At 34.7% G+C, this 15,255-nt stretch overlaps 1 protein-coding gene across 2 annotated transcripts in view; it reads left to right on the top strand.

Moving 5' to 3' along the window:
- Positions 1-213: 213 nt before the first annotated feature.
- The window catches only part of UGP (UDP-glucose pyrophosphorylase), a 243,987-nt gene continuing 228,945 nt past the window's right edge, over positions 214-15,255 (top strand). The window contains exon 1 of one of the 2 annotated variants that reach the window (XM_090398780.1): positions 214-780. In XM_090398780.1, coding sequence (XP_090254906.1) covers positions 754-780 — 27 coding nt within the window. In that variant the 5' untranslated portion in view covers positions 214-753. Of the gene's footprint in view, positions 781-7,455; positions 7,556-15,255 lie in introns of those variants that run through there. The other variant, XM_090398779.1, reaches the window with a different exon arrangement.

The following is a 15,255-nucleotide window of genomic DNA, read 5'->3' as shown; positions in this document are numbered from 1 at the left end:
ATTAGTCGTCAAAAGTACTTATGCACTTTACGTTTCCGTAGATTACTGGTAATTCTGCAACATTTACGATGTTGCATGGTACTAACAAATGTAATTGTACGTCATTTAGTATGTGCACCTGTTTCGAGATTTGCAAATATGGTACCGATATGCAAAGGTGAAGTGCTTGTTTTAGCATTCGTGCAATATTATTATTATTATTATTATTCCTGATACCTCCAAGGAGTCCGAAGACTCATCGTGGGAGGACATCTACAATTCTCTCTACACCTAACCTCTACTACGAATCATCTCCATCAACGCCATCTACCGCCCACTTCCAACACCACCACAACTAGTAATTTTTGTCTGTAAATTGCGTGTGTTCTGATGGGCCGATTTGTATGTATGCGGGATGAAAAACCCGAGTTTCCGGGAGAAAAAACCCTGCTACCTCCATATGAGATCGGCTAACTCACCTTCGATTGAAATCGACCAGATAAAGATTCCTCCCGTCGCGACGAGAATCGAACCTAGGCCTATTCCAATCGAAGGGCGCAAATATGATTATTTACTTTTTTATAACACACTATACATTTTAGTGTGCGCGTGTCTATGCATATATGTTACGTTTTTTTTTATTGCCTTTTCCAGAGCCCTAACTTTGTTCGTCTGTTACAACATTCTTGATTATCTCGCATGCTCCAGTTTGTGTGATAGAGTACATTATCGAGTCAAGGTCGTTCAGAGGACTGAAGAGGTCATCGTCGTGGGATGTCGACTCACGCAGAAAAACTTGCTGTAGGTTTCGAGCATTTATCAGTGTATTACTTTAGACGAATTACACATAAACGTTGTAAGATGATGCACTGTATGCACGCTGCATCATATTCTTAAGAAAGTTATTCAGTTACTGCATGTAAGATATTTGAATTCTTTTAATGTTTTTTATTAACGGTTAGAATGGGACCACATAAATTTTCATCCCGTCTCTGCCCACGTGAACGTTAAGTTCATTGATGCATTTAATTCAGGACACTTTTATAATTTTACTTTTGCAATTACTCGAACCCTTTCTCTCTCGCATACGCCAAGATGACTACTTTTCCCCCCTCCAAGTTGCAGAACTACAACCCTTGTATGGTTTACTTTTTTTTTTTTTTACTTACATAATCATATGTATTTTGTTTAAACACAACATTGATAGAAGAACGATAAACGATAATAGCATCACTACGACATTATTTATACTTTTCAACATTATCATTATGATTAGGTAGTAGTGAAATGTTTGCTTATTTTCTTACCCCATTGATAGTAGCTATCAGAGGAAGCCTGAACAATCTGGCTCTGGTTTCAGAGGCTTGGACTTTCGTCACTGTACCAACTGTAGCCCTGTTATCACCCAGAAATACTGCCCACTTAGGAAACTTGCATATGAGTTACATGCATATGAGGTATAGTTTTACTCATTTTACTTGAGTGAACTCCTTTAGTCAAAATATTTTCAACCTAGATCAATTATGCTCCTTTCCAAAGCTGCAGGAGTTCTTTATTTTTGAGGAACTTATATGACTTGTGAATTTGATTACTTTTATTAAAGTGATTGTAAATAAAAAATAAATGTAAGTTCCGGGTTTTTGTATTTGTCGTGGGTATGTTTAGGGGGGGGGATGGTAAAACAAGTGATAATCATCAGTTCGTAGCTTCACTATACCCTTTAATGATTTAAATTAAAAATATGAGTTGCTTTGAACTTGTTCAACACACTGTTGGCATTCTTTCCTTTAGTGTTACACAGCGATCAGCATTCATTTCAGTAAGTTATGGAGACAACAATTGTGTTAATTATTCTTAACACGATTCATAAGTAATTATTCCTAACACAGTTATAGTCTCTATAATTTACCAAAATAAACACTGTTGGCATTGGTATGCCCAAGCAAGATTGAACCTACCTTATCAGATGAATTCGGTGTATATTTTATGCACTTTGAGCCTAATTGTCTGAAATGTGATTAATTCCTTTATGTTTATGATTAATTACTAATGAACTTCTATAAATCAGCTGGTTTTGATGATGCACTTTAGTTGGAAAGACCTGGTTAGAATCCTGTCAAGAAAGCAAAGAACCTTTATCAGGAATTTTCATTTGAAGGTGAGTTTTTATATGGGAGTGGAAGGTTTTCATCCCTCAAAATGAACATACTGGCTATAACACATGCAATTGGCTGTTATAATATATCAGTGCAGGTAGGATTGAGGGCCTTATCAAAGCATAAATTAAGTTTCAAAACAAGCAGAGTTGCTTCGAACCTAACATGTAAGACAAAATGGGAAATGATCTGATTACTGATAATTTAACATAATACTGTCAGTATTCATTTAATGGCCATAAATATACAATTTAATGATAAGTATTTTACATAAGTAACTTCAAATATTCAAGTAACTTCACTTTCACATTTCTGATTTGAAGCCACTTTTACATTTCACATATATGCTTCACATAAGTAACAAGGCTCTTACTGCATTTGCAGTTTGAATAGCAGAAAAATAGTGGACAACAAAAACTTTTTTTTTAATAATGAAAATCAACTTCATTTATTATTTCAGCATTCCTTTTCAGATGACTTTTATTTATATTTTGTTACATGACTTATCTATTTTGCAACAAAATATAATTGCACTATATTAAATTTATTGTTTTTATCACCAGCAGGAAACATGCAAGAGAAATGCAATGAATCATTTTTGTGTAAAATACAGGGTGGCCATAAAATAACTTTCCTTCTTTGGAGGCATCTGTAGCTAAAATCAATAAACAGAATAAGACCAAATTATATATATTGAGACTTTTGAAGGCACAGGGAGATGATTTCCGTGAAAAAAAGATTATTACCAAAAGTTGCCGATAGGGGAAATTTTGGCGCTGGCGGAGTCGAAAACAAGCAGATAATTACATTAAAGGCAGATAAAATGGAATAATAACATTTCGACAGTGTAAGCGACAGCTGCGTCACTCATTCCAGCTGGATATGTGGTGCGTTACAATGATAATAATAATTAAACTAAAACAATAACTTGCGAGAGACACAGAAATTGATGTAGTGATTGAATTTTCAGGAAATAATGTTTTATTCATCAGAATCAGGGTCCCCTGGACCACATACACGATTTTCAATATGCCGACCTTTCTTGTGTACAACAAATTGCATCCGGTGTGTGACATGCTCTACAGCTGAGCGTAAGGTGTCAGATTGGATGTTCATAACAGCCTGTTTTACGTTCTCTTTCAAGACATGCAAGTGGGAACGCCACCAACATACACAATGGATTTCAAATACCCCGCACAGCCAAAAGTCACATGAAGTGATGTCCGGGGATCGAGGCAGCATGCTATCAGAAAGAAGTGACTGATAACTCGACAGTCATTCGAATAACTGTCTGAACGTTCCCAATCTCTTTTTAAGTGGAATTGGTGGTGCTGCTGTCACGTATGCACAATAAAATTTGGATAATCCTTTTTACCTGCGTTTGACTGCTTTCGGCTCTGCCAGTTCAAAAATTTCCCCATATCAGTGACCTTTGGTACTAAATCTTTTTTTCATGGAAATCATCTCCCTATGCCTTCAAAAGTCTCAATATAAAATTTGGTCTCATTCTGTTTATTGGTTTTAGCTACAGATGCCTCCAAAGAGGGAAAATTATTTTATGGCCACCATATACTTAATTAGAACAGCTTTATGTATATATAAAGGATTAAGCAATGCTAATTAAATATTTTATCACAAAAGTGTTATAAGTGGCTTGATTGTGACAAAATTTGACATTTGAGATCTTTTTCTAAAAATTAATTCATTTGATTTAAAATATACAATTTTATTTTTGCATAAATTATGCAGAATGATATTTTACATAATTTGGCTTAATATCAGATATTGAAAGGTATTAAAATTATATGCTCACATGAACATCAGTTGGATACTCCACTGATAGTATGTCATCCAGACACAGTGGGAAGGACCCACTATGTTTGAATGTCTTTAGGTTGTCCTTCTTCTTCTCTCTTCTATATGTTAGGCCTGCTGACCGGTTACAGAGCTATCTTAAGCCTTTCTAAGTCAGACCCATTCTGAGGATAAGGTGACTAGCCCTATGCCTCTCAGTATGTTCTATGGCTGTAGCTGCATGTGTTCATAGGGCCAGTTTGCCTGCTTGTGGGAAGAAAACCCCAGGTAAATTGGGCAGAAAAACTCTGTTATCTTCACCCAAGACCAGCTAACTTGGCTATGTCTGAGAAAGATCCTTAAACTCCTTTCACTCCTTTCTCAAGCATATGGTTGTGAAGTGCACAACCACTAGGCTAACTGCGTGGACTCTTTAGGTTGTATGATTTTAATCATATGGTGTGAGACCATATCTTGTTTACTGGAGGTCTGAAGCAGTTTGAAAATGTTCCATGTTTGGTCTCATAAGCAGATGACATTCTGGATTATCTAATTCTTGGTCCACCCAAGGTACTAATTTATGATGTTTCAATTATGACCTTTTGTGAATAGGATTCATATATATAAGTTAATCCTGAGTTAAGTGCCATAACAATTTCAAGAAGTTATACATAGGCTATGAATGATTCTGATATCATGAGGCCTTTAATATAAGTGCATTGTGACCAGAAATAAAGTCAACGTTAGGTATGAAGTGTATGTGGGTCTGTATTTTAACTCTTTAAGATAATTTTGGTAGTTAATTAGACTGAGTATTAACCATCAGACTGGTTAAAAAATGCCTTCACCTTCAGTATAAACAAGACAATTCTGCAAATATACTGTCATTTCAAACTTTCTTTACTGTAGAAGTAAAATAAGGTATATGTATGATACATGCACTAAACATTAGTAATCTCTTTTTCACAGTTGCTAACAGAAGAATGAGATTAATATTTTAAGGCCACATTTAAATATCTATGAGTTGTATGGAAAACAAAATTATGACAAGAGAAGAGTTTCAATGGTCTTACTATTTAAGTTTTCAGTCCATAATACCAGCATATTTTTTATTTTTTAATAATCCTAGGATTGCATTGCATACAATGACAAACTCAAAGATTAAAATATAGAAATATCAGCCTGGTTGGCCAAGTGGTTAGTGTATCCTCTCTGCAGCCAAAAGGCTGCAGGTTTGAATCCCGCCATGGGCAGGGATGTTGTGATTATCTGTGAAAATGCTAGTGGTAGTGGTTAGCGGTAGATGGCGTTGGTGTAGATGATGAAAGTAATTGTAGTTTATGGACACAAGTGGTGAAGATGGAGAATTGTGGAGCTGGTGCCCTCCCTTGATGAGTCTTTGGACTCCCTGGAGGTGTCATGTAATAATAATAATAATGTACAATACATAATGTCATACTTTGTAAATTGAAATGATTGCCTTCAGACTTCGAATTTTATTATTACCACTACTATTTTCGCAGACAATCACAAACATCCATGCCCATGCTGGGATTTGAATCCACAGCCTTTTGGCTAGGGAGTGAATATGCTAACCACTCAGCCAACTAGGCTAGTATTTTTATTTTTATATTTATATTTTAATCTTGTTGAGTCTGTCATTGTATATAATGCGATACTAGGATTATAGAAGAGAAAAAATATGCTGGTACTATGGACTGAAAACTTAAATAGTAAAACCTTTTGAAACCCTTCTCTTGTCATAATTTTGTTTTCCACGCAACTCATAGATATCTGAATGTGGCCTTATAATATTAATTTCATTCTTCTGTTAACAACTGTGAAAAAGAGATCAGTAGTTTTTTTTGCATGTATCATACATATACCTTATTTTACTTCTACAGTAAGGAAAGTTTGAAATTATAGTAATATATTGCAGAATCGTCTTGTTTTCTTCAAAAACTGTTTCTTCTATAATTTGTAATTTTTTAAAAATTGTTTGAGTCTGTCACTACAGAAAATGCTACACTATGTTCCTGAAATATAACTGCATTTGACAGCTTTGAAAGTGACCTATATTAATACAGAATATGGTACACACACACACTATATAATAACCTTGAGTACATAAAGAGATGACAAGCAGATGGTGGATGACTGCTGTATGCTTTAATGTTTGGTGGATTATCATTTCTTATTTTTTTGGAATAACATTACAGTTACAAACACAAATACATAATATTACTTGTGGTAATGATTCATTTATCTATTTTGGAATATGTAAGTATTTATTTTATTTATTCCTGGGGTCTTCATGCATATCATTTATACATGTGAAAAGGAAGTGATATGTTAATCAGATATGCTGCTGTACTTCTGCAGTGCAGTTATAGGCATGATTCATCAGAAACCATATTTTACAGGCAGAAAATTTTACTCTTCATGATATTTAAAGATCTCTCTGTTAATTCTTCTCTAGAAATATACTCCCCTTTTAATGTGTTTCTGATGGTTTAATTCAAGCAATAGTTTATGATAGTATTAATATTGCCCACCTGAGTGAATTTTTGCTATGGATTTCTATTTGTGTTTATAAACTGAACTTGTTTACCCTGCCTCACAAATATTAAATGTCCTTGTTTATTGAGTCTACTTGTTCTCAAGATTAAACTGTTAGGTGTTGTACTTCTGTTTAAAAAAATAAAAATAAAAAAATAATAACAACAATAATATAGAATGCATGATTTTTACTGTGAAGACTTAATTATTTGCATAGATCAAAAATATATCAAATTGCTTAGCATGTTATTAATTACTGCAGCGCATAATTAACACTGTTATTACTAATCTTGAGCTTAGCAAAATTATTTAGCACTTAAATGGTAAGCCCTTTTGAAACGCTTTTCTTGTTATAATTTTGTTTTCCACACAACTCATAGATATCTAAATGTGACCTTATAATATTAATCTCATCCTTCTGTAAGCAGTTGTGAAAAAAAGAGATCAATAGTGTTTTTACATATACCTTAATTTACTTCTACAGTAAGGAAAGTTTGAAATGATAGTAATATATTGCAGAATTGCCTTGTTTTCTTCAAAAATGTTTCTTCTGTAATTTGCAATTTTTTAATGTCATAATAAAGTGTTAAGTTTTGAATATTCATAATGTTTAATTTAATAATTCATAATAATTAATTTATCTAGGATTAACTACAGAATCTAAAGATTTCATCACAGAAGAAAGATGTGTGTGTATATATTGAAAATGAGCAGTTGGGGAGGGGTGATTTAAAGAACCACAGAGTGTAGTCTTTAATGTTAATTTGAACATCTTAAAGCAGTATGATCAAGGGCATTGATACCTAATCACAGTTTTTAAAAGTGTTGTTATGGAAGCAAACTGATAGTTTATCAGTTCATGTTCATTGAGTCTGCAGCTACATCCACATCTGCTGTGTATATCTTTTCAAATTTCACTCCACTCCACTCTTCACTTAATATAACTGTGATGTAATGAAATGGTGTCCATATCTATTTTTTTTTTTTAGTGAGTTAAGCTTACATTTAAAGAGCAAATCTTATCTAACAGAATGTTGACTGTTGGTCATTATCATCCTCTGAATGTGGTATGTTTTTTTCTAAAAATCAAACCTAATATAAATGTACTTAAATTAACTAAGACTTATTTAGAGTTATAATTTTTTTTTTCTTTTCTCATCCTTTTTATGTGATGCTTGGAGATTAATTAAAGTGTATATGTATTTGTATTATCATATTTAAAAGGATCAACTCCTGCAGTGCTATATATGGCTTTCTCAGTTTGTAGTTTAGGACTTATATAAATCTCATAATAGGATGATAATTATAAAATATAATTTCTGTGAATATAGCTTTTCATTCAGAAGAGCTTAAGATTATTGGCAGTAAACTGAATTTAGTTATATCACAAATATATGTGATATAACTAAAATTTTAATCACTATTTCCACTATTTTGCTAAAGTGAAATTTGTAATATTCATCAAATGAACAGTAACTGGTATACAGATGCAAGGAAGAATAAATGAAGCCAGATGTTCTAAAGGAATCTGCCTAGTGGGCATGAGTGAGTGGTTGATTCTTGACCATTGACCTTGAAAGGATAATTTTCCCAGAGTAGTTACCAATTCATGAGAATGTTTCAAATTTATTTCCTTTCATGACGTAAGATATTTCCTGTAAATTCTGTGATTGTGTGCATGGCATAGTCATCAAAACCTGAGTAGCCATAGTTATGGAAATAGATGTAATCTTTTTTATATGTGATCCTGATGTTCACTATCTGGGTATTATAAGCAAGACTGCAGCTGTAGGCCTTTTTATTATTATTTATTTATTTATTATTAATTTTTATGTGGTTCCCACCCACAAAAGATTTATTTGTAAACCTGTAGTACATTTGTACCTTGGGTGGGCTAAGGATATTTTTTTCTTCTTGTTTTGATTGATTTTATGTATATTTTTGTAATTTTTATTCCTTTTTTATCTAGTCTGGAAACTCAGTTCTAGAGACCAAAACAGGGAACTTTTTTCAAGCCACTTCATACCTAGTAATTAAATCCATGAAGTTGAAGCTGATTCTTTAGAACAGATAAGGGATGCTAATTTTTGGTGGTCTAAAGGTGATAATGAGATTGTACTTTGTTGAAAGTTTTTTCACTTTGTTATACTATCAATTAAAGATGACAAGAAATTGTATTCTTGGTTTCATCCATTATCCGAGTTTAAGCATACAAAGTTGCATGTGAAGTCACTTCACGACTGGGCTACTTGCTTGCTTACACTTATGGATGAAATTAAGAATATAATTTCATCCATAAGCGTAAGTTGAAGTATCTGAAGCTGTAATGGGCCTGTCAAGGTCAGCCTATAAAGAATGCCAGACAAGAAAATCTCCAGGACCTGATAGTCTAGGGATAGAACTTTATTGCAAGGCCTGGGATTTTATTCTTCCCATTCTAGTTATACTATTTAATTCTTTTCTCTTGTCAGGACACGTACCAAGTGAATTTGTAGCAAGCCATACCATCCTCATTCCAAAACCTAATAGAGATCACACCTTGATCAGCAGCTGGAGACCTATTTCTCTATCTGATACTGACTACAAGATATTTTTCCACATTATCAATAACAGGCTCAAAGTGGGAATGAGATATATAATTAAAAGCACATAGGTGTATGGAGTTTCAGGCCAAGTAGAATTTAATTTGTTTCTGTTACATGATCTAATTTGCTTAGTTAATATGAAAAAGCAGTCGATGGCAGTGCTATCAGTACACCTTACTCAAGCATTTGATAATGTCCAGCATCCCTTTCCTCCAGAAAATTGGCATGGTAAAATGCTGCTATCTTTTATCAAAGGAGCCTATGCCAATTCAGCTACCCACCTCTTAGTTAATGAGTTCCTGTTAGACCTCGTTAAAATTTGAAAAGGAGTCCAGCAATGCTGCCCTCTTAGTCCATTGCTCTTTGCACTGGTTCTTGAACCTTTCTTACAGGAAGTCGTCAATACACATACTGTGCGAGGAATAACGGTTCCTTCAACTATGAAGGAAAATAAAGTATTAGCATATGCCAATGATGTAGTGGGCACTTTGAGGGATAATGATTCCATATATATCTTTTTTGGTATTTTGGAAAAATTTAGCAAGATCAGTGGATTAACTACTAATGCAGACAAGATGATAAAATTAAAAGTTCTTGGAAAGTGGGATCTTGGAGGCATTTCTTTTGGACTAACCTCTCATTATACTTTGAATTCCCTTCTCCACTTACCAATATTACCAGTTCAAGAACTTATATACAAGAACTTTGAAACCTTAGAAGACTGGAAAATAGAGCCACTTTCCTTTTCTTCTAAAGCCATAGTACTCAACACCATAATATTTCCTTCTCAGTTGTACATAATAAATATTACAGACATCACAGAAGCTGAAGAAAAGCAATTATATAGTAAGTCTGTGCAATGTTTTTTTGGTTTAGCCGATACCAAGAAGTTAAAAAGAAATTTCTTCTACTATCAAAGTAGCATGGAGGATTTGGACTTTCAGTCTTAAAATTCTGCTATTTAAGCAATACAGCTTCAGAAATCCATAAAATATTGCATGCCAATCACATGTGCATGAAAACTCAGGTAGTACTGGAGAAGGTGTTACCTGGGTTTTCATCTTTCCCTGCTTGGAGTAAATGATTATAAAGGTCCAAAAGCTGAGACTTTTCCTGAATACTGCAATATTCTGTGCTTAACTCTAAGACTGCTACAACACTCTGGCATTGACATTCTTTCCATTAAAGAAAATAAAATTTGGTATAAAGAAATCTTTACTCTCTTTTGCCATGAACTTCCACAGTTGGGTACTGACAATAACACTTTGTTTCATAACTCTCATTATATGCATTTTTGCATATACACGGTTTCATTATTGCAGTACATAAGGACTATCACTGATTCCTCTACAAAGTGTAGAGGCTTTCGTGCATGTGCCTTGTTTCCTACCTCTCGTCTGCTATGTTCACTCAGTGTCCATTTTGTGTCTCTGCTGCCTTATTGGTCTGTGCGGTATTTCACTTTATCTGTAAATAACTTTTGCATCCTTTAAGCAAGATGTCTGGCAGAGACAAAGAAAGGAAACTAAGAGAGTGAAAAGAAGCATGTGAAGAAAAGGCCTATGTAATCCAATTCTTCAGAGATGAAGATGGAAGTTTTGAATCAGTTTGATAGATGTGGACATAGCATTGACATTCAAAGGACCATGGGACTGAGTGATTCTGTGGTGATAATGGCTTGATACAATGCACAAGAGTGCTTGATTGTCCATGATTAGTAACAAAATCTCAATGGCATGCAGATGAAAATTAGAAAGGATGCCTACTTATGAATTGAGCATTAGAACCAGCAGAACATGCCTTTGTCTGGGGCAGTCATACAAGAGAAAGCAAAAAATTTATATGATCTTGTGAAAGATGAAAATCAACTGAAACCTTTTGCTGTAAGTTGTGGATTGCTCGACTGCTATAAGAGTTGCTATGCATTCCATAATCTCAACATGACTGGAGAGGCTGCAGCTGCTGATCACATTACCACTGAAGAAATTAATGAATTTCTCTTTAAAGTGAAAATAGGAGGTTAAAATCAGAAGTTGGAAACTGCAAGTCAGGTTTCCATTGAGAAATTCTTGATAAAGTAGCCTTCAGTCTCTTAAGAGTCTTCAACTTCAGCATGGCAGATAAGGAAGATGTGATTATGATATATTAATCATGAAAATAAAGACCTACTTTAATTGTTATTTGTTTTGTTGAAAGTTTTTTCAGTCGGTTATACTATAAATTAAAGATGCCAAGAAATTATATTCTTGGTTTCATCCTTTATCCAAGTGTAAGCAAACAAAGTTTGCACTTGAAGTAACTTCAAGATTGGGCTACTTGTATATAGAGGCTAATGATTTCACATCAGTTGCCTTAGCATCCCATGATGAGTGTAATGCTACGCATTATGGGAAGGGCTCTTACCTAGACTACTTTCAACTTTTATTGAGACCTCATCAGTGGAAGCCAGACCCAAAAAGTTATACCAAGGTTGAAGTAATTCAGAATTTCCATATACAAGTAGTCAAAAGGTGCTTAAAATACTCTGGATTAGAGATAGAAGTTGAAAGTTTTTTTTTAACATGTTTTTTTTTATATATTTTTTTATGTTGGGCCCATATACAAGAGGCTGGCTGATCAACCTATAGTACGTTAGTACTGTATATGGGTGATGGGTTGTGAAAGGGGAAACTTGTTTACATTTGATTTAAACGCCTACATATTGTAGTCCTTGGGAAATATGTCAGGGGGAAGACTGTTCCACAGTACTGCAGTAGCAGGGATGAATGAGGAAGAAAAGAAACTTGTTCTAAAAAAAAAACTTTCAACTTCTACACTGTAAAAGGATGTTGGGTGGCAGCTGTACGTTTTCCAATGAGTTTAGTACAGGGTGGGAGAATTATTGATGCTGCTTCAGATGAACATTTCCCGTGAAAGTATTTATAGAATATACAGATTGCTGAGACCAAGCGTTTATGTGAAAGTGAGGGGAGCAAGTTGGTGAGGGATGGGTCATTTATTAGTCTAATTGCTCTCCTCTGTATTGAGTCAAGCATTTTGAGGGTACTTTTTTGAGCCCCACTCCAGATGTGAGAGCAGTATTCAAGAGCTGGGCGGATTTGTGACTTGTATAGTGTTAACAGCTGTTTTGGGGTGAAGTAACGTCTTGAGCAAAAGAGAAAACCTAGTTTTTTGGAAGCTGAGGATGCAATGGTTGTGATGTGTTTATGCCAGGAGAGACTTGATGTCAAGGTAATTCCGAGAAGAGAAATTTCATCTTGTCTGTGAATTTGAGTGTTATCGAAAACAGTGCTGCGGGAATTGGTTCTTTTTTGTGAGAAATAAGACAGACCTGGGTTTTACTAGCATTGAAGTTGACAAGGTTGTCTGAGCCTCATTGACTGACTGTGGTTATACTATAAATTAAAGATACCAAGGAATTACATTCTCGGTTTCATTCTTTATGCTTGATGTATAATGAGAGTTATCTGTATAGGAGGGGAAAATAACCTACAAACTTCTTGAATGTCAGTGCTAGTTTCTTGGCTAGGTAATAATTAGTGCTGTCTATACCTTCAGCTATTGGCCAAAGTGGAATATTATGTTTATTTACTTCAAGATATAAATTCTAGGAGAGCCTACATAATATGGTAGTAGTGTGTTCTGTTTCAAGTTCTCCAGAAAACTTCAGGACACTAAGCAATAATTTCAGTTCTCATTACTTATATTGGCCACAGTGCTGTTTTAATTTATCTGTTTGTAGACTTTTAGCCAAACAACTGCACCTAATCTTTCATGTAGTTTTTTTTTTTTTTTTCATCAGAGGTCGGGTCACTAGCATTAATGGTTGACCAAATTTAGTGTTGATTAGCTTGCTATGTGTATTGTAATGTACCAGATGATGACCTTGATTTAAATGTCGAAAGAAATATTGGGTAATTATTATGTTTTTTTATTAAATAGAAGTTATTACTCTAACACAGTAGTTTTCTCCATAATTTTATCATAATAAAATTATGGAGAAAATGGAGTTAAGATGTTGTGTTAAGATGTCTGGAGTTAAGATGTTGTGAGAGCTAGGATACAGAGTTAGATCAATGCCAGCAAGATTCTCTGTTCCTGGGTTCATTAAAAGAGGCAGGGCCATTTACCCCACTAAGCAACTAATGCAGTGCCTAGGAGTAATGAGTTTGGAAGTTGGCAGAGACTGACAAAATTCTATCTCAACCATAAAAACAGAGTTTGTTTATAATTTTGCATATTTTATTGAATTTAGGGGCAGCAAAATAGTGCTTGCTTAGGATCAGCATATACCCTAACAACAGTCCTGAAAGGAGGTTATCTTCTAATGATCTGTTTCAGTATTATGACAGGAGAACAAATATTGGATAAGGGAAATGCGTTTACAGTAGTTTTAGATTTTGCAAGGGCTTTTTATAGTCAAGAGATTAGTGAGATTTACAAGAGATTGACAGTCAGATATGTATAAAGATATGGGGAAAGCGATATCTTGGTATCACTTTCCCCATAGTTGACATCGGTGTGCCTCCGGGATCTGTTTTTGTTTCTCTTTAACTTATGTTAATGATATTGGGAGTGAATAACCAATATGTATTTGTTAAAATGGGAATATGCAGTTGTTAGCAGATTGTTGCAAAGCTGGGGAGACTGAGGCATTGTGTAGGTGTGACTTTTTGTAAAGATTTCAGTAGATTGTCTGCATGGAACTGTCATTTCATTACAAAAAGTCACACCTACACTATGCCTCAGTCTCCCCAGCTTTGCAACAATCTGCTAACAACAAGGACATGAAATCTGTGATAACCAGATTTCATGTCCTTGTTCAGCATCAACTCTAGAGTCCTTATTTTCTCCACCTGCAAGTTATGCCCGCACCATTGATTAGCATGCCTGGTTGACCATGTGGTTAGCATATCCGGTCTCCAGCCAAATGGCCTCAGGTTCAAACCCCTACTGTGGGCACGGATGTTTGTGATTGTCTTTCACCTTCATACATTCATACAAGTGTATAAATACTCTCCCAAGATGGAATGGATCACCATGGGAGAAGTAGGCCCATACCCTTCCACAATGGGAGAGTCCTTTACCCAACAGTGGGAAATATATAGGCTGAAAAAAAAAAAATTGATTATAGCAGTGATGATGATAACATTGACCAGGCTAAATGGGTTGCCATGTGCAGATGTGGTCATTGATTCAGATATACTGGGGAAGGTCCAGAGAAGAGTGACTGAGGTAGTGTTAGGTCTCTGGAATGTTTGGTATGAGAACACATGGAGAAGATACCATTTGCAGATGTTATTTTGTTGAGGCATATAATTTGGTAAAAGGTTATTATTATATTAATGAGAGAGACCTTTCATAGAATGTACTTGCCCAAGACTTAATTTTTTAAAATGATGTAGCCCTAAGTTAATAGGAGTTTCAACAAGTGATTTAGTGGTGCTGCATATGTTTTCTTAAAGATTTTGTTTAGAGTTTATTTTATTTTTTAATTTAAAGAAATATATTATATTTTGTCCGGTCCACTGCTGCTCTCCATCTGAAAAATCTCATCATCAGGGTCAGGGGTAAGTGGGCAAGCACATATGTCATGACCTGGATTGTATATGGTATTTTGTGACTCAGGCTTCAGCATGGAACTTAGAATAGAACATCACTAAACTAACGTGGTTTATTTTTTATCTAATAACTAAATTTTGTGTCATTGAACTTGTTGAATTATATGCATCCTGATCAACTTATTTCTGTGGCCTGGCATTTCATACAGCCATAATAGAAAGTTTTTACCACTCATAAAAGTAAGGAATCTGCTGTAGGTATTAAAGAGTCATTTGTGATAAATACATTACTGGGGACTCTCACAGCAAACATCATTACACCCTTTGGCCAAAAAGAAACCAAACTTTTCGAAAATAGAAGAAACTAGTGGCGACACCTGTTGTATCTTTTTGTTGTTGAAAGCAGCAACCTTCATTAGTGTTGTGTCAACTGCTTATGTCATAAGAGGCTGAGTTATAGTGCCAAGAGTGACAGTGTGTTTTGATGAACGGTCGGAAAATAAGTTTCAGAGAGCTGCGATTGACTTTTGTGTTAAACTTGGTAAAAGTTTTACCAAAATGCATCAAATGCTTCAACAAGCATACGGTGATGAATGCTTATCCCATACTCAAGTTTATGAG

The sequence above is a fragment of the Typopeltis vanoorti genome, chromosome 10 (assembly GCF_054136105.1).
Source record: "Typopeltis vanoorti isolate ZY-2024b chromosome 10, IOZ_Tvanoo_1.0, whole genome shotgun sequence".
Classification (NCBI taxonomy): Eukaryota; Metazoa; Arthropoda; class Arachnida; order Uropygi; family Thelyphonidae; genus Typopeltis; species Typopeltis vanoorti.
Note: the sequence above shows the minus strand (reverse complement) of the source record. Positions and strands in the feature narration are given on the sequence as shown.